General features: G+C 43.1%; 1 protein-coding gene across 3 annotated transcripts in view; it reads right to left on the bottom strand.

Annotated features, from left to right (window-relative positions):
- Positions 1-24,882, bottom strand: part of LOC130179906 (connector enhancer of kinase suppressor of ras 3-like) — a 48,826-nt gene that overhangs the window by 23,690 nt on the left and 254 nt on the right. For all 3 annotated transcript variants that reach the window (XR_008829341.1, XM_056393045.1, XM_056393046.1), the window contains exons 2-4: positions 8,976-9,139; positions 4,851-5,053; positions 3,415-3,502 (exon numbers count right to left, since the gene is read on the bottom strand). Coding sequence is in view for 2 of the 3 variants with exons in the window: in XM_056393045.1 (XP_056249020.1) it covers positions 3,415-3,502; positions 4,851-5,053; positions 8,976-9,139 (455 nt within the window). In the remaining variant the exon portion in view is untranslated. The remainder of the gene's footprint in view (positions 1-3,414; positions 3,503-4,850; positions 5,054-8,975; positions 9,140-24,882) is intronic.

Genomic DNA, 24,882 nt, shown 5'->3' on the forward strand with positions numbered 1-24,882 from the left:
TCAAATGACCTCTTTGCCTAAATTCTGGGGATACTATAATTGCATGATGCCCTGTGTGTTTCAGAAAACTATATTGGAACCTAAAGACCATATGAACACTCATCATATAGTGATAATGTGCAGATGACGTGGTGAGAGAAAATGTGTAATGACGTTCAGAAAGCCCTCATGCAAATAGTGCTTTAGTTTCCCGGGAGGCAGGGGTCTCTCAAGTCAGACAAGACACAGTAGCTGTGATCTTGATGATTTGGGGGAGAGAAGCGCTGATAAAATGTGCAGGATCAGCTGGAAACTGAGCACTATCCCCAACTCAGGACGGGTAGACTGCAGCTGGACTGGACACAGCTGAGGCAACAGCCTCCTCTGACAACTGTGTTGGTGGTGAGAGGGCCCGTGGTTAGGAAAGGGGGGTTCACAGTGCGTTATTTGTTGGGGGAAGGGAGGGGCTCTATGCTGGGAATGCCCCAAGGGAAGCCATCCATCAAAACACAGGTGAAATGCTTCTGTCAAAACCAGAGAGCACAGAAAGCCCTCGCAAGCCACAAGCCTTTGTCAAAGCAAAATAAAGGGAGACTGGTGTTGTGGCCCTCATAGTATTAGTGACATGCATAGGCATGTGCCATGTACAAAGCCTGCTCTGTTGCTCTTTATAAATCCATTGTGCAGGCAGCAAATGGGGGGGTCGAGCAAGTTTTCCCATATTTCCATAGCGTGCACATTCCACTGGGCTAAAGGCGAGCGTCTGTTTTCAAATGCATTTGGCTTGTCATGCTGTTGGTTTGTTTGCATGGACGAGGTTTGCATGACAGTCTGTGGCCATGAGCGATGGCTTCCTATCAAGACAGAGTCCACCCTATGTTTCCTAAGAAGTTTTGCTTAAAGTACCACATCTCCCTCACTTTGGGGAAAAATGAAAACCCAACATAAACATAAGTAGGAAACAGGACAATTATAATAGGTTTCATTTGACATACATTGGTCCCAAAATTATGTTTCCATAAAATATATTTTCTGAAGTCAGCCAAGAACATGTGGTGGTTTCAGAAAGAATTTGGCTATGCTTGCATAAACATGCAACTGCATACTTCTTTTACAGACTGGACCATGTTTGGATGACTACACTGTTGACTGAGCCAAGAGGGATGAGCTAAAAATACATATTTTGATGTTTAGAGGTCATGAAACAGAACAGTACCATTATGTGCTGTAGACATGGCTTGGCACATTTCCCATCAAGCTTTAACATTTACAGAATATTTCTCTCTTGGTTTCATAGTACCATCAAATTATGTGAAAACAATATCACAGATAATCCCTCTAAGATCTGTTTGTGATATCCAAAATAATCCCATATCTTTGCAAAAACCAAAGTCCTTCTAGTAGACAGGAGCCAGATCATAACTAAGCACTGAGAGAGGCTGAGGGACAATTCCCTGGGTGTACTGATCCTGCACGTTATGGACTTGATCCCACAGCCGGTGTGGATCAGATGACTCTCTGTGTACAGCTCTCCGGGCCTTTGATCTGCCACCAGAGCGGATTTGCATGGTCGAGCAATGAAGTGGCCGACAGAGAAGAGCGCTGGCACAGTGCGGGAACCTGGAGAGTAGCTGCCTTTACACTGGAGTGAAATAAAGGACGTGGACTGCAATACTTAATACCTGGCCTTCCAACATCCTGTTATTCATACAGTATCAATATAGGGTGGATATATTTGTTAAAGTGCAGTGTTTGGCCTTCATAATGGAATCTCTGCCTGTTTTTCTACAAAAAATAGAGAGAAATAAACTTCATATTTCATCCAAAAACTCAGGAGTGGGAAGCACGAACAAAAGACACGGGGGATCGATGAAAAATGTGTTCTTTGAAAGAGAATGACCTCCACACAGACAGGTCAGCCAAGATGGGTGATGCGTTCACAGTTTTATGGCCGTGTCCCATTGTGTTTGTACACACAGGCTTCATTCAAGCAGAACACATAAACTGTGTGATCTGAAAAGCCCTAATTCTTGGCTGAAGTTCATGAACGAGCTGGGCAAACCTCACGCTGTCCTCCCCCATCATAAAACTAATCACTGAGGCAGTCTCCTGTACAACCTATTTTAGTGGCTCATATGCTCACGTATTATCTTAAAAAAGAAAAAAAGAAAAAAAGGTCCAAAGAAATGAAAAACAGAGCCCAGAATTTCACAGCTTGGTGTGAAAGTTTAGATTCTTAAATGATGAAGTGAGTTGAAAATAAGCCTTTCTCTCTTCTGTGTTTCTGCAGCTCTGTACAATTACAGTCAACAATGAGTTGATTTAAAACTAACAGGGAACCAAACTACACCTCCCTTCCAGCTGTTGGAGGAAACTAATCACTCCGGTCTTACAAGACTCTTTCAGCACCTATCAGGAGTTTACTCTACACCATAACCTCTCTACTTCACATGGCAGTGTGGGAAATGTATACCCCCCCTCTCCTGGATGACCATGACCGAGACACCCACAGTAAATCACCAGAAGCACTGAAATCCCAGACTCTGGCAAGGAAATAGGCACTCTGGGAAAGGAATTTATTTTGATGCAATAACCCTCCAAAAACGACACCTGCAGTCTCAGCAGCCACTTTCACTGGAACTGTAAAATGAGTTGCTTATTGAGCTGCGCTTAGGACAAAACCTTTGCGGGGAAGAAATTATACATACAAACTAATGGATTTGATACTGAAGAAAAAGCCGCTCACCAGCTGCCTTTGTTTAATACATATGTATGACCAACCATGGCGGGTTGCATGAGACTGACAGAAGTAGACACCCAGTTGTGCCATGATGCAACGCTAGAGCAATTCTCTGCAGAAAGTTCTGGAGTACAGTGGATGCTTGCTGATGCTCTGTTTTAAGCGTTAGCCATCTCTCTGGCAGTCAGATAGACCTCCTCCTCATCCCTGCATTAAACCTACACACAGGAAGTGCTTTCAGACAGTTTGGTCTCTCACTGTGAGCATCTTGGAGAAGCAAAAACAGGAACCACATGGCTGAGGGAGAATGGCAGCCTGGGGAATGTTGGCAGGCACCTTTAAAAGCGTGCCAGCGGGTTTTATGAAACTGGAAAAACAAAAGCGACGTTTACCATTTACGTTAAACGTCCCCGCACGAAGGGGGTCTCTTTATTAGCCAGCGTGAGGAGGAAAAGATCCCAAGAAAAACATGAGCATTTGCAATAATGTGCTCAGACTGCTGGCTTCAGGTTCATGTCATGGCTGCCAGACCACATTTCCCATAACTCCCCTCTCCTACACTTTATCCTGCATGTCTGTGCCCCCGAGCTGGTATGTGCTCGGTGGAAAAAGCTATTGTGTGTGTGTGCGTGTGTGTGTGTGTGTTTCCTTGAGGCTAGCTACATGTGTGCTGTTGAACTAACTAGCATGCAGACCTGTTGAACTGTGGTGGTGAGCTCCAGGCACAGCTGAATGATCTTGTTCTTGGTGGCTGTGAAGTCACTGATCCCTGTAAGAGGCGTCCTGCAAGCAGACAAAGAAGGAAAGGGAGAACATTAGGGACCAGTGATGGGCTGCAGAGTTCAGTTGAAGTTTGAAATGCATGACTGCACAATTTTAAATTCAATTTTTTAAGAGCAACAATGTTTGATAATAATATCCAGAGTAATCAAGTCCTTCAGTCATAAAAATGCTAAAAACAGAAAACAGTGGATGTGTATGGCTGAAGTAACTCAGTAACTTGAAGTCAGATAAAACACAGCAGACTCAGTGACCTTGCTCTGATTACTGTGTTTGGGTGACTGGCCACAGACAGACTTGGTTATAACTGCAAAATGTCACCGCTCTGGTGCCATTTTGTTTCTTCTTCTCTCCTGACTCCATCTAAAAAAGTATGAACTCCAAAACAGCTTCCCAAACATCAGGCCCCAAACCTCCATGCAATCACTGAAATATGTCAGTGGCTAGACTCGTCATATTAGATTAGATCTGAGTAAAACCTGCTTTATCCAGAAGCAAAGGATTCCTAAACCTTGCCTGTATACCAGAACTTGTTGCTTACTTGGTGACTAGACAACAACACATGCAGAAGTGCATACAAATGTATTAATGTTATTGAAAATACACAGGTGGGACTATTTCTATGGTATGAGACCACCAGCTGCCATAACACTAAGTCCAAGATGTTTTGTTTGTTAAGACTGTGGGATGCTGTAAAAGTGCTAATAAACAAATATATTAGCATTTGATATTAACATTGTTTTGAGAGACAGGTACTAAAATAAGGAGAAAATCAGTAAACAGTATTGACACATAATGATCTAAAAACTGAACAATTACTATAACATTTAATGACAACAGTGACTTTATGTTGTCATCTGGGCACTGAGTCAACATTTAGCACAGCACCATTAAAGACTGTTGTACTGCTCTCATCTCAGCATCACAACTACCATTTATAATCATGATGTCACCGTATGCAAGCCTGCCACAAAAAGAGAAGCTTAATTTCAGCCAGCTAACACTTAATCCTGGCAACCTGCTTAACATGCTCTGCTTTTATGGTGTAATGTGTTTTGGAGCAGGTCATGGAGAGAGCAGAGGGGATATAGACATTCAGAAATGAACATATCTGCTTGGCCATCATGTCAAAATAAAGAATGACTTATTTCATCTGCCTGCAGTCTAGATTCAGTGCTGTATGAGGACCAAATGTCATACTCATATATTGTCAAATTATGTTTTTATGCAAAACCAGTGTGATATCTGCTTTTGTATGTAACCAGTTTAAGCAGTGGTCTTATGGCACCCCATCTGATATCTGATCTGATTCACAGTGTGCAGGTATTTGGTGGCGATAAAATCTTATTACCTGTCAAGCCAAGCCAGGAGGCTCTTTGCAGCTCCAATCAGCTCCACCACAGAAGTAAGGAAGTCGTTGGGTGGCTTGCGAGACATGCTGCCTTCATATGCTGGGCTTTTTCTGCGATCAGACGTGGCCATGTGGAGACTGTTGGTGGCAGCTCTCATCCTCACAACCAGAGTCTTCAAGTTGTCCGTCTCTACGCCATAGTTCTGAAACAGTAGATGAATACACGACTTAAACTATGCACCACACTCACACCAATCAAACTCAAAATCAAAGCAAACAATCCTTTCACACTCTAGTCCTGGGAGGTACTTGCTTTTTTTCCCCCTCAGGAAAGCATGTTGCTTCCTGTACATTGAATAGCTCTAATCATTTTTTGACAGATGTGATTTAAATGCATTTGTCTGTGAGGACAGCACATGCATGAAATTCCCCTCAGTCTGCAGATTTGTTCGAGGGTGTACACATGCCATCACCTGATTCCTATCAAGCAGAGCAAAGTTTGCATTCTTGAGCCGGGGTTGTTTCCTGCTTTTGCATTCCTCTAGTTTATAGGTTATTCACATGCACAAAGCAGCAGAGTTCTGTGTCTTCAAGGGTCAGTAAGTACAGTACAGTACAGTAGAGACCAGCTATGAACTGCACTAGTGCAGGGTAGTGAGCTGCAACAGGATGCACATTTCTTCTTGGGGGGTGACGTGTGTGTCTGAGGCTGAGTTTCACCACTTGTCAAATATTTTAAGAAGCTTGTTTTAAAGTCTTGTCAATGTTTTGATTGAGTAAATGGGTGTGTAGTGATGTGTTGCTTAAAGGTAAACAGAGGAATGGTGGCCTGGCTCTTGTCCTGGTAAATATCAACTTACATGGTGTTGCATCGCTGCCAGCAATGCTGCCATATGTGTGATATGCCAGCAGCTAAATATGCTAGTAAAAAAGTGTGTGTTTGGCAAACAACGAAGTAGATCTGCAAGTGGTTAGTGTCTACTTTTATTCCACTGCCTGTCTCCAACATGTGCTCAGAAAACATACAAATCATTTCACTCATTTTAATCCCCAAGGAATCACTGGAATAACCAGACCAGTGGAACAGTAGCTGTAGGCAGTTTTTCTCATGCCACACTCAACACATGAAATAGATGGTTGAAACATCACAAAAGAGAAGCAAACATCATCAGAGAATATAAGGCAAAAAATAGGGAAAGAAGTCATTTGATAGTTTGCTTTCTCATTGAGCCCTTCACACTGTCCAAAAGTGGAACTTTGGCACACAGGCAGTGTGAGTATTTTCCAGATCAAACGTGTCTCCTGGCTTTTTCATTAGCAGGCTAATCACACAGTCACAGCAGCTCTGACTGGCCCACAGATGTCCAGTGAGCCTTTGTCCCACACTGCCAGCTGAGCTAAAACCCACGTCTGAGCAAAAATCTGTGGTTCCAATCAAATACAATATTTCATTCTCAGCAACATTTCAGGCCAAATTTACGTTCTTTCAGTGCCTTTTTATAGACTTTCTGTTAATCTATAATCAAGATGGCAGAAGCTTTTTTTGTGTAGACTCTACTTGGGGCTCTTTGAAGGGAACTATATACTGATATAAGTGTCCTCAGGAGAAATGGAGGCCGGCTATCACAACACAGCACATCCTGCCCTTGCCACAGGCATTACATGGATCTGACTTGACTATAAAAGATACAACTGTCTGTAGCCTGGACAGAGCGTGTGTGATGGTGTGAGTGTGTGTGTCTGTTGCTAGATTGTGCCATCTAAGGCTGAGTGTTACATTACACCCTAGGCAATAGTAAAATACATTTACAGCTGCTCTGCGGCCAGATGATCTGTCATATACTGTATGTTCAATGGCCGTTGGACACAGCTAATATGTGTGTGAATATCATGAGGCGCTCGTCTCACAGTGGGCCACTAGGGTCTGAGAACAAATAAAGAAGTGTTGGGTTTCAACACTGACTCTGCAGAAGGCATCACGGCCTTCCAGTAAAATTAATTGAAATGTTCTTTCTTTGTCCCTCGACAGCAGTTTGGTCTTGAAAGATTTTAGGTGGAAGAGAATCACGAATATAAATGCAATCTTAAAGGGCTGTGGGGTTCTACATCAGGCCATCGGTCATCATGATTTAGGTCATAATGGTGTTATGATGGTGAAATCTTTATTTTGTGCACACATGAATAAATATTTAAAATTCAAGGGCAAAAAAAGAAAACAAATATTATCAACAGGACGTGTCTGAGCAAACAGTAAACCAAAAGAGACAAAGTGGGGGGTGTCTTAAGAGTGTGGTGGATTTCGGGTGCTGGTGGCCTGTGTTTCTGTTGGTAGCAGTGACCTTGCCACAGTTACAGCTAATTGACTCGGGGGCCTCACTTCCTCCCTAGGGGCCTGTGGAAGGTTGAGGCCTCATTCTTAATAAGGAAACCCCTAACAAACATAAAACATTAAGCCGCGCTGCTTCGATCAGAGGTGAAAGGTTGCTGAGAGTCCAGCATTCCTGGCTCTTAGTTCCATGGAAAAGAGAGAGAGAGGATGATTGTCCAATGTGCCAAATACTTCCTTACTAAATTGCATAAGACTATGCATTGCAAAGACACACAAACAAAGTATTACAAAGAAGAAAGAAGAAAAATGACTTCAAATAACAAAAGCAAGCTGAAGCAGCACTTTGGACGCCATGTTTATGAAGCAGCTCGAGGAGAAAATTACTTGAGATTTTAGTGCGTTGATGCAAGGGTTCTAGGATGAACAAAAGTCTGGGCCTGATTACTGTGATGGTAAAAGAGTTTATGGGCCACAGGATGTACCATATGGTATATATTCTATGATGACTATATCTATCAAAATAAAAGAGGCAACCACATGTGCCAAGTGCTTCCATGTGTCCATTCCAATGGTTTGAGGTATGGAAGATACTGTAGTCAGGTAGTGGACAGGTTGCTTAGCTGAATGAGAAACAATGGGAGAAACAGAAGTGTGTATTGTTACAGTGAAAGTTAGGTCAAAGGGAGGAGAGATATCAAATCTGTGTCTGCTTTGCTCAGGATCTAAGAAAACCCATCCCTAGCTTCAGTGTGCCGAGATGGCAGATCACTGCCAAGTCAACATGTTTTCGAGGCCTAAAATGAGTTGATTCAAACCCATGTCACCTACAGCTTTCAGATCACCATCATCACAAGACGCAGCCTCGTGTGGGAGAGAAAAGATTCAACTTCTAAGTTTCTTCAGAGTAAAAATAACCCTGCCCCAAACGATTAATGTAAAGCTTTTTAAGAGAGCATAAAGGGAGAAATGCTGACAGTGCGACCACAATCTGGGACTTTTATGGCACAGGAAGTGATAAAACTTCAAATCGATCCCATCTGCTTGAAAACCTGGTTCTCTTTCAGTTGGAGCATAGACAGTTTTCATCGCTCTTTTTATGCTCACTAGTTGAAGGCAGATACATTTTTGTTGGCAGTTCTTCTGGAGGCTGTCATGATGGACAGTGGGTCAGCTGGTTCGCTCCCACAGTGACTAATATGAGCCACACAGGGGATGTTTATTTGAACCAAGAGAGATGGCTCAGGTGAGCAGAGGTAAGAGTGAAACTGACGTTTCTGTCATTTTGCTTAAGACACTGGAGCCTAAAAAACAAATAGAGCTTTAAAATAAATGTGTTTTGTGTGTGAAGGAGAGTTTACATCTAAGGATCAAACTGTCACTCATTGCTACATGATAACCACCATTAACTGCCTCTAATAATCTCCCACAGCTTCAAACTGCCAAATCTCGCCCAGGGCCCCTCTGACCCGATCTCTCCTCTTCTGTGACACTGCTGTTCCCCAATGTCCTCGGGCTGCTTCATGTGTTGTGGTGCCTCCACACCCCACTGAGCTTTGTGGGGGTTTTGATGAGCCCTTATGCATCGCTGCTTCCTTTAGCTGCCCAACCAGAAACTACAGGCTACAGAGTTTTTAGTGAATACGGACACAGAGACAGAGAGAGAGGGTGGGGGTGGGGGTGGGGGGGGTGATGACCAGAATAGGCCACGCTTGTTATAAAACCTTTCTGAAGATACAATACAGTCACGTCCCACAATTATGTCATGCACACACACTCAGCAGCAAAGATGTACTGACCAGAGCACAGAGCAGGTCGACAGCCTCCAGCACCAGCTCCTGGTGTCCAATCCTGGCCACGCCGAGCTCCTCCAAGTCTTGATGTGTGATCTTCAGTAGCTGCTCCCCACTGATCTTCTCCCGCTCAAAGTTGCTCACATACTGCTGCAGGCTGTCATCCAAACCTGGATACACAAGATGAAACAGGCAAAGAGAGGGGGGACTCATTAGACAAACATTAAAAACACAACCAGCCTGCTGCTTTAGAAAAGTTCAGTTCAACTGTAATTTGCTAACTTCAGCTTAACTGCTGTATCTGTCTATTTAGAATGAGTCCTCATATTGTGTGTAAATGTGTATGTATTCATAGTGAAGATAAGGAACAGGTGGGACTGCTATCTGTGCTGCTAGCTTGACAAACACACCATAAACAGAGTAACGGTTGAGACCTCTAAGTCTGTTAGGCTGGTTAAACAATGGATGGCTATATTTGCGTGTCTGTGGATGTGGGTGTGGGTGTTTCAATAAACGTGCCAGTGTCAAGGGCGTCCCCTTGCTACTATTTGGAGCTGCAATAACAAATGAGTTGGACCGTTATGCTTCCAACGGCTCTGGAACATACAATGATTTAACTCATGTGAATATACTGTGTACTATAGTGCACTGCAACAGGCTGTTCTGAAACTGTAGAATGAGTTATGTACAATGCATCGCAATAAACAAACTCACAAACGTGCCCTCCCTATGCACGCGTTGTGTCCCTCAGCGGACCTTCAAGTAGTGTTTAGACAACAGAGTGAAGAACGAGCCTTTGTGTGCTCATGTGTGCGTCTAGCTGTGGGTGCACAAGTAAACGCCATCTCTCTCCCCATCAAAGAGGGCACAGAGAGGGGGCAGCTGCAGCTACATGGCCCTGCGCCCTGCTCCTCTGAAAGACCTGTCAGCTGCATGACACACTCGCTCACTCCAATCATACCCCCCCCCCCCACACACACACCGCAAATAATATTCCTCAGCATGATATTTGGCGGATCCTTTTACAGTTTGATATTCAAGTTGCAAAGGCTTGAATTCTTTCTTTCTTTTTTTTTTTTTTAGAAACATGAAACTTAACAGCAGATAACAGCATCCAAATAAAATGCAGAGCATGTAGTTATAAGTGAAGACACACTCGGTGGGTTCTTTTGTCACAGAGCCATTTTTGTGAATGGCACCTGGTATATCTTCATGCCTCTGAGACACTTAGTCTGTGCATTTGTTGCAGAGAGTATGCATAAGGGAAAGACAGAGATAATGTGTGTGTGTGGTGGTACTCAATGCTGACCTAACGGGCTGTATACGTAAGAAGCACACACTATATTTTAGGGTTGTCACGATACCAAATTTCTGTTTCGATACCGATACCAATATGTATTTCGATACTTTTCAATACTTTTTGTAAAAAATATTTCATTATATTATGTATTGCCTTAATGGGTTATTTAAATATTTAAAGAATGACATTTAATTTTTAAAAATATATTTTTTAATGTATTTATTAACCATGGACATGTTTTAGCTCTCTGTTTGCAGGCTACTGTAGGTTTACTACTGGGCTGGGAGGGGCTTTGTACTTCTTTCATTGACATTACAGTGCAGTGAACTGGTGAACAACATTATCACCTGTCGTTCTTGACTGAAGTCTCGGAACAAGTCCGCATGGTTGTCCTTTGAATGTTTCGACAGGTTTGAAGTGTTGCCTGCTTTTGCGAGACACACTTTGTAGCATCGCTTGCACTGCGGTGTTTCTGGGTTCAGTGGCTCGCCTTTATCGTTCGGTTTGAACCCGAAACATTTCCACACCGTACTTCGGGCCCCCATTTTGACCACAAGTACGGGATTTTCTGCAGCTGCCATCTCTATCTACGGTATTTTCTTCAACCCGCTCCGTCTGTCTAAGACGCGACCTGTCGTTTCTCTCTCCTCCTCAGTCTAAACATGCGAGTCATACGTCACACTCGCTGGCCTCGCTGTGCTTAAAGAGACAGGCTCCAATTTACCAATTCATTTGCATTCAATAAAATGAAATAAAAGTACCGTTTGTTTTTAAATGCTGGTATAGTACCGTTTTCAAAACTCTAGTATCGCGGTACTATACTGGTACCGGTATACCGTGCAACCCTACTATATTTACTGCCTTACATGCATATAACCTTTACTAATAAATATTTATTATGCATTTATTACACAATGCAAACTAACACCAAAAAATAATACAGCACATATTCTACATCCTGCTTTGAACTGCTGACAAAAAAAAAATCACAGAACAGATTTTCTCTATCAGCTCCTTACTATTAGTAATGGTGTCCTACATGAACACAACATTTTCTGCCAAAGTTAGAACAGGTTGGGTTATTTCATATTAGAGATTTCTGTCTTTTTCTGTGCTGTTCTTGATGTTGTGAAGTGGGAGGGGCTCAGTTAGAAAAACACAACGTCACATACTCCTGCCCACCAATCTTTAAGTTAGCTTTCAAGGTTAGCTCAAACACTTTCAATACAATACATGGATGCAGCTGCTACACAATAATAACGTACTTTATCAGACTTGTAGGATGGAAAGCTCTTACTTTGAAGCAGCTGCAGAAGTTTTCCAGCAAACCTGAAATGCTAAGTCGTTATTTGATGAAAGCTTGAGCAGAAGCCAAAGAGCAGAGCCAAGTTACTTACTTCATGATTCCTTGATATTGTGTTATTGCAGCCCTTTGTGATAGGCTGATAGGAGAAATACACATAACAATGACACTACACATCAGAATATGCTGCATTGTGTTGCCCTAGGACTCAAGCTACCTACAGAGGACTCTGTTCAAAGCCATTAAAATTCCATTATGGCACCACAGTTCACTTACAACAGCATTTTCAACCCTTGACAAAATATATGTGAGAGCTCAAGTCATCTCCACTGAATCAAAGGCAAAATCCATCATGACTTGTTAACCATTAGCCGCCACACAAGTCAAGTCCAGTTAGGCTCATTAGATTTTTCTCATTCCTCGGCATGCTAATTCCTAGGCACGACTTCAGAGAATTTTAAGCTTAACCCCTGACTGTCCAGGAGTCTGCAGAGGAATCCACTTCGAATTGTAAGAAAGGGACTTAGTGCTGGCCTGAGCCCACACTGCTGTGAACACAAGCCAAATACAAACACTAGGCTAGTCATTTAATGCGATTAGATGAAAACAAAGACGTGGATCCAGCAGGGGCAAAGTTTCTCCTTCCTGCTGTGTTAAAAAGGCATTTCCTGTGGAACAGTGCCATCGTCCTCACCAAACAGAAGAAGAAAGTGCACAAGGGAAACTTGTGGTTCAGCTTACAATAAAACATTGCTGAGGCTTTCATTGTGTGTTTTTCTGAGCTCAGTTGTTGTAAAACCACACAGACTAGATATGGGAAAACAGTCTGGAAAGAAACAGTGGGGGAATTAATCTGCACCCATTAATTGATGGATGAAGGGCCTTTCCGTTCCTCTAGACTGTTTTCACTTTTATTCATTCATTCATTGGCAAGTGTGCCCTCCCCACATATCCTATCCCTGATCTTAGAGTTTAGAAATTTCAGGTCACTTCAGGGTCAAAACTGATCTGCATTTGCATTGACATGGAACGACAGTGAGTGTGTTTACTTGCGTCAGAGAGAGACACCTTCCATTTTAATGGTAGCAGTGATGGAGAATAAGGGTAGATGTGTGCTACAGAGGAAATACATTACTCTCCCACTGAATTCAGGGGCCCTCACAGGAACATACCACACAGCATTCTCTCTCTCTCGACTCAACCATCGACACCTTCGGAATAAAAGAGGGGTGTCCTTACAGTGGGGCTTATAAAACATTTATTGGGCCTTGATCAATGGCTGCTGCAGTGTGTGTATGTGTGAGTGAAACTATCAATTTTCATTAAGGGTAGAGAAAGCAGTAAAGGAGATAGAGTGTCACGTTATTGTGAATTGAGAGGAGGGGGAGGCAGTAGGGAGGACTGTGTGAATGCTTTTCAAAAGCCTTCACAAGATGAAACGCTTTGGAGGAGTTTTATGGCCTCTGTGAACCACTTGGCAAATGTCCTCAAACCAGAGAAAGTGGGTGCAACTGTGTAGACACACAGCATCAATGTCAACTCCAATCACATGGCCAGTAAGCTGGAAAAGCAGTCAGTGCCCCCAAAATATAATTTTAATAACAAATTCAATAAAGGATTCAAACTGGACTTACATTTCAGTATGAATTAGCAATTGAACACTACACTACTACATGAAAGCTTGGTGCAACATGAAAAAACTCAATTCTAAAGAGTTAATTTACAACTGGAGATGGAGTTGGCAGTTTCTTGAATCATCATGAATTATTATAGTAATATAATCAAAGTACTGTATTATTTTAATAGTTAAAAATTAAATCCACACAACTGGATCCAGAGCTGAGTCAAAAAGATCCGACAATGAATTGCTATCTATTTTGAAAACTGATTTGGTCATTTATCAAGCACAAATGCAAACTTTTATCAGTCATTCTCCAATGTGAGAATTTCCTGTCTTTCAGCAGTTTTTAATCACTGTAAATTGAATATTTTAGGATTAGGAACGTGTGATGGATTATTTGGACTTTTCTGACATTTATGGTCTAAATAAATTCCAGGAATTGAAGATATTCCTGATAAAAATGCAAAAATGTAAAAAAAAAAAAATGCAATGATAGGAATTAAGGATATTCATGAAAAACATGCTACTTGTTCCTGGGCCCAGGCCTTACAGAATAGCAAAAAACTGTGGTAATCTAATATAATCAAATTGATTATTAAACAATTTACTTACATATGGTTTAAAAAGATTCCACCAGTATGAGAGAATCTGTCAGTGTTGCTCATCAATAACCAAACAGTGCAGGAGGTGATGCCAGTGTGTCCCAGTGTGGCACCTGTTGTTCACTGTGGGGTCTTTCTTACCACCCACCATCTCCCATTCAGTAAACAGTGATTATGTGGAGAGCAGGTTACCAACCCAACTGTTTCGGTGTATGTATGCATGGTTGTACACACAGCCATATTTCTGAACAGCTGGGAAAGCAAGAACCCTAGATATTCCAAGTCTGGATGCTACAAGTGGAACTGGACCCTGTTGGAGGCCTTCGAGCTCTGCAGCCTACGTAAAGGCTGTGTAAGCACACATTTTTGGCAATGTAAACAACAGAACCCTTTTCCAAATGGCTGGGCTATTCTTGTCATAATCTCAACATTTTCACATCCGTACAGAAGCAAAAAACAGCAGATTGGGTTTAATGTGGCCAAGTACATCACAGCTCAAGATCATTTTTGTGTTTGTGATGAAAGGATTCATTAAAGAGCAGCACACGGGTTTGGATGTGACATTTTACATAAGTTCAATGTTCTGTTCTTTGAAAAATGTTGATCTGTTTCGAGCAACGGTGCCTTCAATGCATCTTTTGGTTGCCAACTTTTCGTTCTCAGGGGTTTGATTACACTAGAAAAAGAGCAAACACTCTTTCACCTCCTACAGAAAGAACGAAACCAGGTCCGTCCTCTTCACCTCCCCCATCTTTCAACCCCTTCCTGTGCTCCCCATGGGAGCTGTAGCCACCCTGTAACACACACACACACACACACACACACACACACACACACACACACACACACACACAACACACACACACACACACACACACACACACACACACACACACACACACACACAAACCAATATCCCCACTGGGGTGGCCAGTGGGAAAGCTACTGGGTGTAGAATAGCAAAGCCACTGTAACTCTGCTGTCCTTATTTGTCAGCCTGGGCTGTGGACCTGTGGGGAATGGGCAGGAATTTGACTCATTGTTCTCCACTGAGCAGCTCCATTGTGGGAATTCACAGCGCTCGGGCACAATGGTCTCTGGCTAGACCAGGCAATGTTGTAATTAGAAAGAAAGAAAAAGCTTCTCTCGGCGACTGCTAAGCTATCCTCTAATGCATGACTTCACAGGACAACAACAGAGCCTGTACACACACTGGGTAGGCCCTTCCAATGGGAACTGGGGATAGGAGTTACACAATGGTGCTCTACATCTCTCCAATCAGCATGTTGTGTTCTCATCTCTGGACAGTATAGAATCTTACAGCTTTCTATGGGCCTCTCCACTCATAAAAAGGCATTGTTTCTTACAAGCTATCAAGTTTGATGGTTGTTTTTGAAATGAGCTGTTCTTTTACTGTTGCTGCTTTCCCTATTTCTATCACTCTCTGATTGCTTAACAGGCTGCGACCCCGTGTGACCCATGTTTTAATCTTATCACTGACAACAAAAGAGTGTTTCACTTCATGTACCCTAATCTGAAACACAGACAACTAGAAAATGGCAGTGACATGTCCCCAGTGGGCTTCTTAAGTGAGGAAAAAGCAGCTGAGGCCAGTCCCTCCACGGGCAGACAAAAGCAGCTCTGTCTCTCACAGGGTGATGGACGATGACTGATGAGAGAAAAGGAGGGTCAAAGTTTGCGGGGCTGTTGTGGTTGAAGCACACCAGCAGCAACTATATGAGTGCCAGCCCCTGGGCTCAGTTAATCCTCACCTCAAGCAGCACCCGAACCCAGTCACATTGCTGAGAACCTCGTCAGGTTTCCAACTTCCAAGTCTAAGCGGTGGACGGCTCAGTTAATATTGACTGGAGCAAGCTGAGAGGTGATTTCTGAGAGTGATGCAGGTCAGAGCACAGGAGGTTAAGAGAGGTATTTTGGCTGTCGCATGACATGATACATGATGACTTCTGGTCACAAGCAGATGAGAACATAGAAGAAAAACAAAATGCAGTAAGAGAGACACTAAAAAAGAGAGAGATGAAACAGACTGCTGCAGGCACAATAGTGACTGCAAACCTGCAGCAACCAAACAGTTGTTGCTTAAGCTGAGGGCGTGGAAAGTGGAAGAGAAAAACTGGCTTTCTGGGTCACTGAGTTTCTACCTGAAACACTGTTTAGTTTTCTTCTTGTCAGACTTCCTTGACATACAGTTGGAAAAACACAGACAGACATTTGATTTATTTACAGATAGTTAAGTACAGGGATATTCAAGATCAGGTTTGTAAATAAACCTCTTCCCTTTCCTGATTAAGACTCTGTCAGTGATAGTGTGTGCAGGTAAAGCGGAGCTGGTGCCTGAGTGTTGGACAGAGGCAGAGGCTGGAGCAATAACCTCTCAGGCCAACATAAACACCCATCACTCTCCAGTCCAGTCGGCCGCCCGGCCACGCTGCATCTCATTACCACTAGCATAAACACCCACTAAAGAAAACAACAAAGACCTCAAAAATGCCTCAAACTTCCCTCTCCTCCTTCTCCTCTCAGCCCTGTTCCTGCATCCCCACCCACCACAATCTTGAGTCTTTCCTGGCCCCTCCAATGTTCATATTGTTGTGGTTCCATCTGTTGTCAAGTATCCCAAGATAGTCACAATCTTTTGTGTCTCGAAAAGACATAAAACAACACAAGACTGTCAGTTTTGGAATTTGGAAATGTGTTGTCTTTTCCAGTTTTAATCACAATAGGTGTTAAATCATAGACTAATAAGGACATTCACTCTGTGTGGCCTGAGAGTTTCTTCTGGAGATGGGATGACAGCACTGTTTGTGTGTCAACACAACGTCTCACACACTCGCTTTGCAACAACCTATAAATCATTTTCCTAAGACAAAACTATAATTAAGGAGTTTTTGCAATGGAAGGAAAGAGGCAAAAAGCAGAGGAACAAAGGGCAGAAACAGAAAAAGTATGAAGTAAATGACCACTTTTAAGACATGACATCAAACCTAAACCTGGGTTCAAAGTCACAGCCACTGAGAAACAAACAGGTCACAGAAAAAAAATAGGGAACTCCATTTAGTGGTTTAAACCCGTCACATGTATGGTGTATGATCAGGGTGGCCCTACATGCTGATTACAGACCAATTTACCAGCATCATAATAGCTGCCTATGGAGACCACAATAAAGATGAACAAGGTTTTGGGGGAAGGAAATAAGCCCCACTCATTTAGCTTGCCATGGGAAAAGTGTGCAAGTAGACTAACATTGCACTAACACTGCATGTGGACATACAGTATATTGTAGCAGAGCCAAACTTAACTAAAACTTTGCATCAATTGTGTTATTATGTTGTATGACAATGCTTGATTTGGCTTTTATGAAACAGACGGACAGAAGCAAGCCTCTAATTAGACTAAAGATAGCTTTATATCGCCCCTGTGGCTCATACAGTTGACTGTAGTACTTTCTCCGTTCCTAATGTGGATCCCCCATAAGCATCTTTGGATAAGAACCTGCTAATTGCTGTAAATCTCCCAGAGTGTAAATCCCTCCTCAAATCTTGTTAAAAAGCCTAGCTGCAAAAGTGGAGAGAAAGATTCTACTGCCAAGCCACGCAGAGGATTTACTCGATCAAAACCGACAGTGGCTCCGTCAGTGACACGCAAATCTGAGATTGATCCCTGTGTTCTACCCCGGCTAAACCCAGCTGGAGCTCTTCGCTGTGGAAGCGCAAAGAAGCGACTGGTGGCCAGCCTCTCAGTCACAATGGCTGCCAACACAGAGCTGAAGAACGGTCTGGGGCTGTAAATAAAATAAAGGTTACTATAGTGACAGGAGAAGTGGGGGATGGGGGCTGGAGATTTGGAGAAGTTGGAGGAGAATGAGGTGGAGGGAGACGGAGAGGAGGAAGAGGAGTGTGTGATGGCAATCCAACAATTTATAGCTGGCTTGTGTCCAGATCGGGGGAGGAGTAGACAGGGGTCAGAAAGACTGAGAACATCATTAGTGTGTCCATCCTCTCTGTACAAGACTAATAAAAACAAAGACTCACACATACACACATAAAGTGATTAGCTTTCTCCAGAAAAGAAATTCTCAATGACTCATTTCTCAAATATCACCAACAGTTGAATAAATTATGCAATGTAAAACATTACTAGGCAGCCTACAGGCCGTGGGCAGCTGGGCCTGTTCTCCCTGCTGCGAGGGCTGCGGGTGGGGGAGGGTGAGTCATCTTACACGAAAGGTAGCGGTAAGCGACAGTGTGTGTCACCCGCAGGGCAGGACAGGGCACCTATGACGCAGACACACGGACGCACAATCAGACATTCACACGCTGCATGTTGTGCTGTGCTTACTGTGTCGACTCTCTGGCTCTGGTGTTAAGAGATGTGTCCCTACATTTGGTTTTAATGCTCTAAACCAACAATGGAGTCTTCATAAAAACACACACACGTGCGTGCTAAGATCTGTCACTACAAAAAACACACATATCAACCATTTGCAGGTGCGGTTTGTTTGTGCTCTTGTCGGCACTTGTGGGTCTCCCTCACAGCCATGACATTAAGAAAGGGACAGTTATGTTCCTATAAATAAATGTGCTGTTGACTGGAAAGGGTGTAACACACAAACAGAGATGAAAGGCAGGTGGGAGGCTTTTCCCAGGTGTCTTCACTGACGGTAACAAAAGGGAGAATCAACAGAATCTCCCATGATTGTTTCTTCAGGTCCAGGAGCCACCACTCCCTGCTTAAACAAATTAAAAACCCGCTTTTTGCTCGCAACAGTATTTGTTCAACCCATTGAGTTGACATCAAGGGAAAAAAAAACTTGCTGGCGTTTTCAGCCTTGAGTGTAGATTATCTGGGATATGACATAAGATTTGTCAAGTTTCAGCCTCTGGCAACAAAACATAGCCAGCAGATGATTTTAAGTTCAGTAAGTTGAGAGGTTTCACAAAAAATTACAATATGACAAAGCACGTCAGGGTGGATCTGTCATGGCTGACCAGTATTCTAATATGTTCCTGTGTGCTAGACCCTGTGGGAGACAATAGGCAAATAAGCAACACATGGTTATTTTTCTTGAAGGTAGGACCAGTGGAGGGGAAGTCCAGAGGAACAGTAAGTAAAAACGTTCATCCACACAATGTGTGACTTCACTGTATTGTGCTTGTGGAATTTTCTGAGGACTCCCTGGGTGATTTTCAACTATAACCAAATGAAAACAGAAGTCTGGTACAGGTGTTTCAACTATCAGCTTTATGACCTTTCCATAATAGAGTAGCATGCGCCTTTGTATGCTGTGGAAAACCAAGGATATAAATAACCACAAAGAAAATTTGCAGCTTCCCTTTAATCTTCCAGGTGTTTTTCTAAGTTTCCTGGTTAAAACCAAAACACTTTCATCCCTCCATCCACTCAGGGTACATGAAGCCATTCTGATGGTGGGCCTGGGGGCTCATCAGCGCACCATCAGCGGTGTGAAAACACAGACTGGCCCATTACAGCTGCCATGTCTATCAGCACTCTTTAATGTAACCAGTCAACAAGTGTACACGCAAACACAAGCGCGGAGACCTACAAACAATAACAGCCTGCAGTCAGTACTAATGTGATACCATCATGAAAATATAAACAGAATGGATTGTAAAAGGGAAGTCAGCGAATTGTTTTAAAGTTTAACCACAGGATTGCCGTTTAAACTGTGTGAATAGCTTGTCAGGAATTCAGTCAGTCTCTGTGGCGTACTGGGAAAATATGGACTGGTCTGGACATGTTCTGAACAAGCTCTGATCTGGCGTCTGTCCAAGTGCCCAGCTAAACCCAAAAGTGGGTAACAGTTCATAAAACTACAGACCACTTCGTAATCATAATGACATTGCACTCCATTACAGTGTAAGCTGGTGGCAGGATGAAAGAGCTTTGTGTGTATTTGGTCAGCGAAGGGGGACCGTCAATTCGACTGGGTTCAGCATTTTAAATCCGTTAAAAGCAACTGGTGGCCCCAACTGCAACAAAGGACATGTGTGACCTGTTTTGACTGCTCATTTGCAGAGCTGCTGGTTTAGTATGGTAGAAAAAAACAGCAGTTGACTGCATTCCTCTCATATTCTGTGGGTATTTGAGCATAACTGCATTAGCAGTGCTTAGATAGCAATACCAACACAGCCATACACTTCCTTTTTCGTTCTCTTCACCAGTTCTCCAGCACATTATGTGGTGCCGCAGCAATTTGAAACTTTAATATACTGGAAAATTCCAATCACATGACTGAGATGGTGAGCCGTCAGACACAATCATGACACGCAAACACATACAAACCAGTGAGTGTGGGCAGACACACGCACTTGACATCCCTGCACGAGAGGTCAGTCAGCATGTGACCCGTATTTGCACCCGCTGTGCCACCTCAGGTTGGAGCGTTTATTCCCCTGGCTTAAGAATGGCACTTCACAGGCCAATGCTCTTAGGGCAGAGCAGGGCCAAATAGCTTGGTCCAGCTAAGCTGAGATCATCAGGGAGATTTGCAATGCATATTTTAGATTTGAATGAAAAGCAAACTGGTCTAGTCCAGGTTGGCAGGGATACGAGGGGACACTTGGTCTCCTCCAGTGGCACGGTGAGAAAAACTGTTGGATATACACACAAATACAAACTGATATTATTTTACTGATGAAATTCCTCACCCCTATAAAGTGCTGTACAAATGAAGGATCATTGCTGTGTACTGTCCAAACACAACATCAAAGCTGAACACACTGTCTTGAAGCTCAAATGGATAGCAAGTTTTAACCACTACGTAAATAGTGAATAAAACATACTGACTCTTGCTTTCTCTATGTCTCCGCATCACTTGATCAGAACAGTGGCATTAACTATTGATGATTTCTCTAGAAGTCCCCATATGTTAGAGCTCCTAAGGCTATAAGGCTGAGACAGCGGGCCGTGTGAGAAACAGGCCGCGGAGAGGCCGACAGGAACAAAACCATGGCAATCCCTTTCAGCCACCTCTCCCCAGGGGGAATCCTCTTACAGCACTTCCCCTGAACTCGAAAGACCATTTTCTATGGAAAAGTAACATGGTTATCTTCCCATCAATGGAACACAATAGGTCGATTTTAAAGGCTGAATGGCTGGATGACTGGAGACTGGTAAATGACAAAGACAGGAGTTTTAACTTTGAGGGAACAGTTACTTTCATTTGAATAAATTATTTCACCTTGTTGCTTCCTTGTATACATGAGGTCAAGAGAGGGGGCATACAGACTTCCGCTGTTCCTAAATCCTATGTTTGGATTAATTGAACACCTGTCCTCCCTGATGCATATACACATGCAGCCTCTACGGCATAAGGGTTGCTAAACTGGATTAATGATGCCGGTGGAGGCTATCCAAACATAGACCTCCACTTGGACGATAGAGCCGGCACTAAAACAGAGACAGTGGATGCCTTAATAAGGGTGAGGTGTCTGCACAACGTCTGTTCACACTCCAGTTTAGGAAGTCTCTGTTTCAGCCAGATAAAGATCACAGACCATCATTGCCCACACCTCGCCATCAACTCTATAGATAAGGCTGCTGACGGTACCCATCAGTGCAGTCAGTTAGCATGTGTGGACTCGGACACAGTGGTGTTATTTTTCCAAGTGCCCACTTGTTCAAAGACAAAATCATATTCAGCACATGTTTGTCACCTCTCTGACAACCTAATTACCTTTTTGGCACCTTGGTGCTACTTGAGAAGCAGCATACAGCCACACAGCCACACAGAAACAGACACACACACACACACACACACACACACACACACACACACACACACACACACACACACACACACACACACACACACACACACACACACACCCTCGCTGCCACTCTTATGTTTCCCACCATATGACAACAAATCAAACACATCTGGGATGCCAAGCACGTGTTCAACCTGCATCTGACCATTCATGTCAGACTTCTGGTTATGGGGAATGTTTACACACAAGACACACATCTGCATCTGCAGCTCTATTAGCTTATCACTGCTGAGCTAATAGAGCCAGGCCTTGTATAGATGTGTCACAAACAGGGTTGTTTGGTCTAAAATAGGTATGAGATAGATGTAGGCCACTAGATCAGCAGGACTTTAATCATGACCTCATGCTCCAAATAAACTTCAATGCTAAAAATTCACGAGCCTAGTCCATTTACAGATACATGGCTTTGAAATTTGATTAGGCAGTATTAAAGCGTTGAAAATGTTGGAGGACATCCAGCGTGTACTGTGCTGCAAAGCCTGGGCTTGTTAAAGAACTGGATGAAAGCCATTCAGTCAGACAGTAGTTGTGCAGGTTTGCGTGTCTGGGATGCCTTGTTAAAACTTGGCAGTCGTACTCCCAGTAACTACAAGGTGGATAAGAGGAAAGGACAAAAAGAAAAGAATGTTTGGTAAATAAGAAGTTGGAGCTAAACATTCCCCGGTCAGTGCCAGCCCTTCTCAGCTGAAGCATTGCCCACATGGAGTCAGGACTATATTTGGAAAATGACTTACAGCATACGACTTAAACTTTTGACTTTGTGGACATGGGTATGTAGGTCAATGTATTAATGCCACTGATACAGCTCTTCAAAGCCAACCCAACCCAAAGGGATTCAATGGTCACAACAAACTGAAAATTTAATGCAATTAATGAAAACATATTATGGCTGTGCCATCTATACTATCATTAGAAAAGTGCTGATTTCCCCCTGGGCAAGCAGCTCCTCACATGACATATGGCACACCAATCACATGACACCACAGGTCCAGCTGGAAGATCAGACCTTGTGGTGAAGGAAGTGCGCTTCAGGGCATCTCCAGTCCCCAAACAAAAAACAACAGTGATTAAATTCAATGAACCAAATGTTCTTTCAATGGCAATAAACATCCACCAACCGCCGCTTGATCTCCTTTAACAATACAAGTGATTAACAATTGTCTCAATACACAAAACAAGCCCCTGTCTTACTGAGGAAAACAACCTGAGGCAAATAAGAGCATACAGTGCTTACAGGGACTTTAATTTGACTTCTTTCACACACCCGTGTTAGCCACTGGTGTGAACAGGTCAACATGAGGCCATGACCCGGCTCTCAGCAAGGGCTTTACCACAGTTTGACGTCGCTTGTCTTCAGTATGAAAGGATTACACAAGTTATTCCTCAGTCAAACAACATCAGTGGTGGTTACATGCCATGTTGTGGCTGTGTACTGTACAGCGGTCACAGAGGACAACACAAGGTCTTTTCTTTTCCATGGACACAGTTTCACAGTGAATTCTGGCGCTCCCTCAGTCACATACTCTGCTGTTCTTGAACACAAAGACGTTAAACATGCTTCTGGAGCATCTGACACTACAGAATAAACAAAATATCCTTGTTAATAAGGACAATTTAGCCTATGTTTTTGCAATTTCATGTTAAATTGCGTAAACTAAAGTCATTAGCCATGCACATTGGACCTATCATTGTTTTTCAAGAAGCACTGCTGTATTTTGAATGTTAGTTGAGAGCTTTCCTTGTTTTGTGTCTGTGACTGCTTAAAGACAGATCAAATTGCTTGCAAAGTAATTGTAGTGTACACTCATAGACAATGCCTCTAACCTAAGCAGATGACTATTCAGCCTTCCTGGACCACGATGAGGAAATTTAAATTTCAGGGATGACTATCTCCAGCATATAACGACAACACAGAAGTGACAATATGACAACAATGACAGGAAAACCTGGTATTTTCCCTTCTGTGACCCATCACTTGGCACAAGTGGTTCACTCCAAGTTGACCCTGTGATCAATATCCCATGTCCATGCACCAGGTTTGTATGTGTTACTTCAGTTAGTTCACCTCTACCAAGTTTGTATGGGTCTGCAAATCCAATGGTGAAGAGCTGCAGAGACAACCGCTGAGTCAGATTTTTAAGAGACTGACAGCAATGGGGCCTGTGTAGACAACTAATCCTCCATCCATACGTGCCCTGGCTGGGCTCTTCTCTTTGCACACACTGAAACTAACCCCTCCACAATCCCCTTTAGCTCCCAGCTATAGATGAGCACTGGAAGGCATGCCTAAATCAGCAGTTACTGCGCTCCAACACGGTTACAGTTCCAACTGATGACAAAAGAGCTCGCCCTGAAATACAAATTATGAGATTAAACAGGAAACCCCCCATGATTTGTTTTGGGGTTTGTTTTTCAAAATGTCCTAGACAGTAAAGCAAAGACAGACAGCTTTGTCCCACGGGCCACCATATAAACAGCCCATTAGTCCTTTTGCAGCATAATATAGACACACTTCACTGTTTCTGTGGAATGATAGCACAGCCACTATTTCCATCCATACTTCACATACCATTTGGTGTCCCTCACTAGACATACCTATGCCGTGACTGAACTCTGGCTCAGAGAGTAGTGAAGCTATTACCATAGCCAGCATTCCGGTCAGGTATGGTTTTTATGAGCTGTCAGATACTAAAAAGCACTAAAACACAGACTTGACTGTAAAATGATGGATGGAATTCAAATAATTTAAGTTCCTCAGAAGGCAGTGATTTCAAAACTGAGGACAACGACACAACAAGTAGCCTACTGGTTAAACATCAGTATTAGTTAATTTACCAAATGCCATTCCTTACTAGCTCAAATACCAGTAGAGTCTGTGGTCTACAGTGAGACTGGCTTAAAGTATTATTTTAGGAAACCGGTGTGTTTGAGACTGAATTAGACGTCTCTTTAGCAGCATAGTTTTCAGCTAATGTTTTTCTCCCAGAGCAAACACATTAGTGTAATTCAAACGTTGCAATAAGCAGCAGTTAAGCAGCCGAATCAAAGAAAAGCTAACACAACTGAGTGAACCTGCCAACATCTTTAAGTGAGAGTAAAGAAAACGCAAGTCCCATTGTTATGCGCCTCAGTGGAGGTATGTTGTCACACAGGAGCAGTTTCTACGAAACTAGCTGGAGATAACCGAGGAGCGACTCACAGCTGAGACACACAAGTGTATGAAGAGCAGCAGTGTCGTTAATGAGCCACTTTTTCTGTCAGAAAAAGCTTGAAGTG

The sequence above is a fragment of the Seriola aureovittata genome, chromosome 13, assembly GCF_021018895.1.
Source record: "Seriola aureovittata isolate HTS-2021-v1 ecotype China chromosome 13, ASM2101889v1, whole genome shotgun sequence".
NCBI classification, from domain to species: Eukaryota; Metazoa; Chordata; class Actinopteri; order Carangiformes; family Carangidae; genus Seriola; species Seriola aureovittata.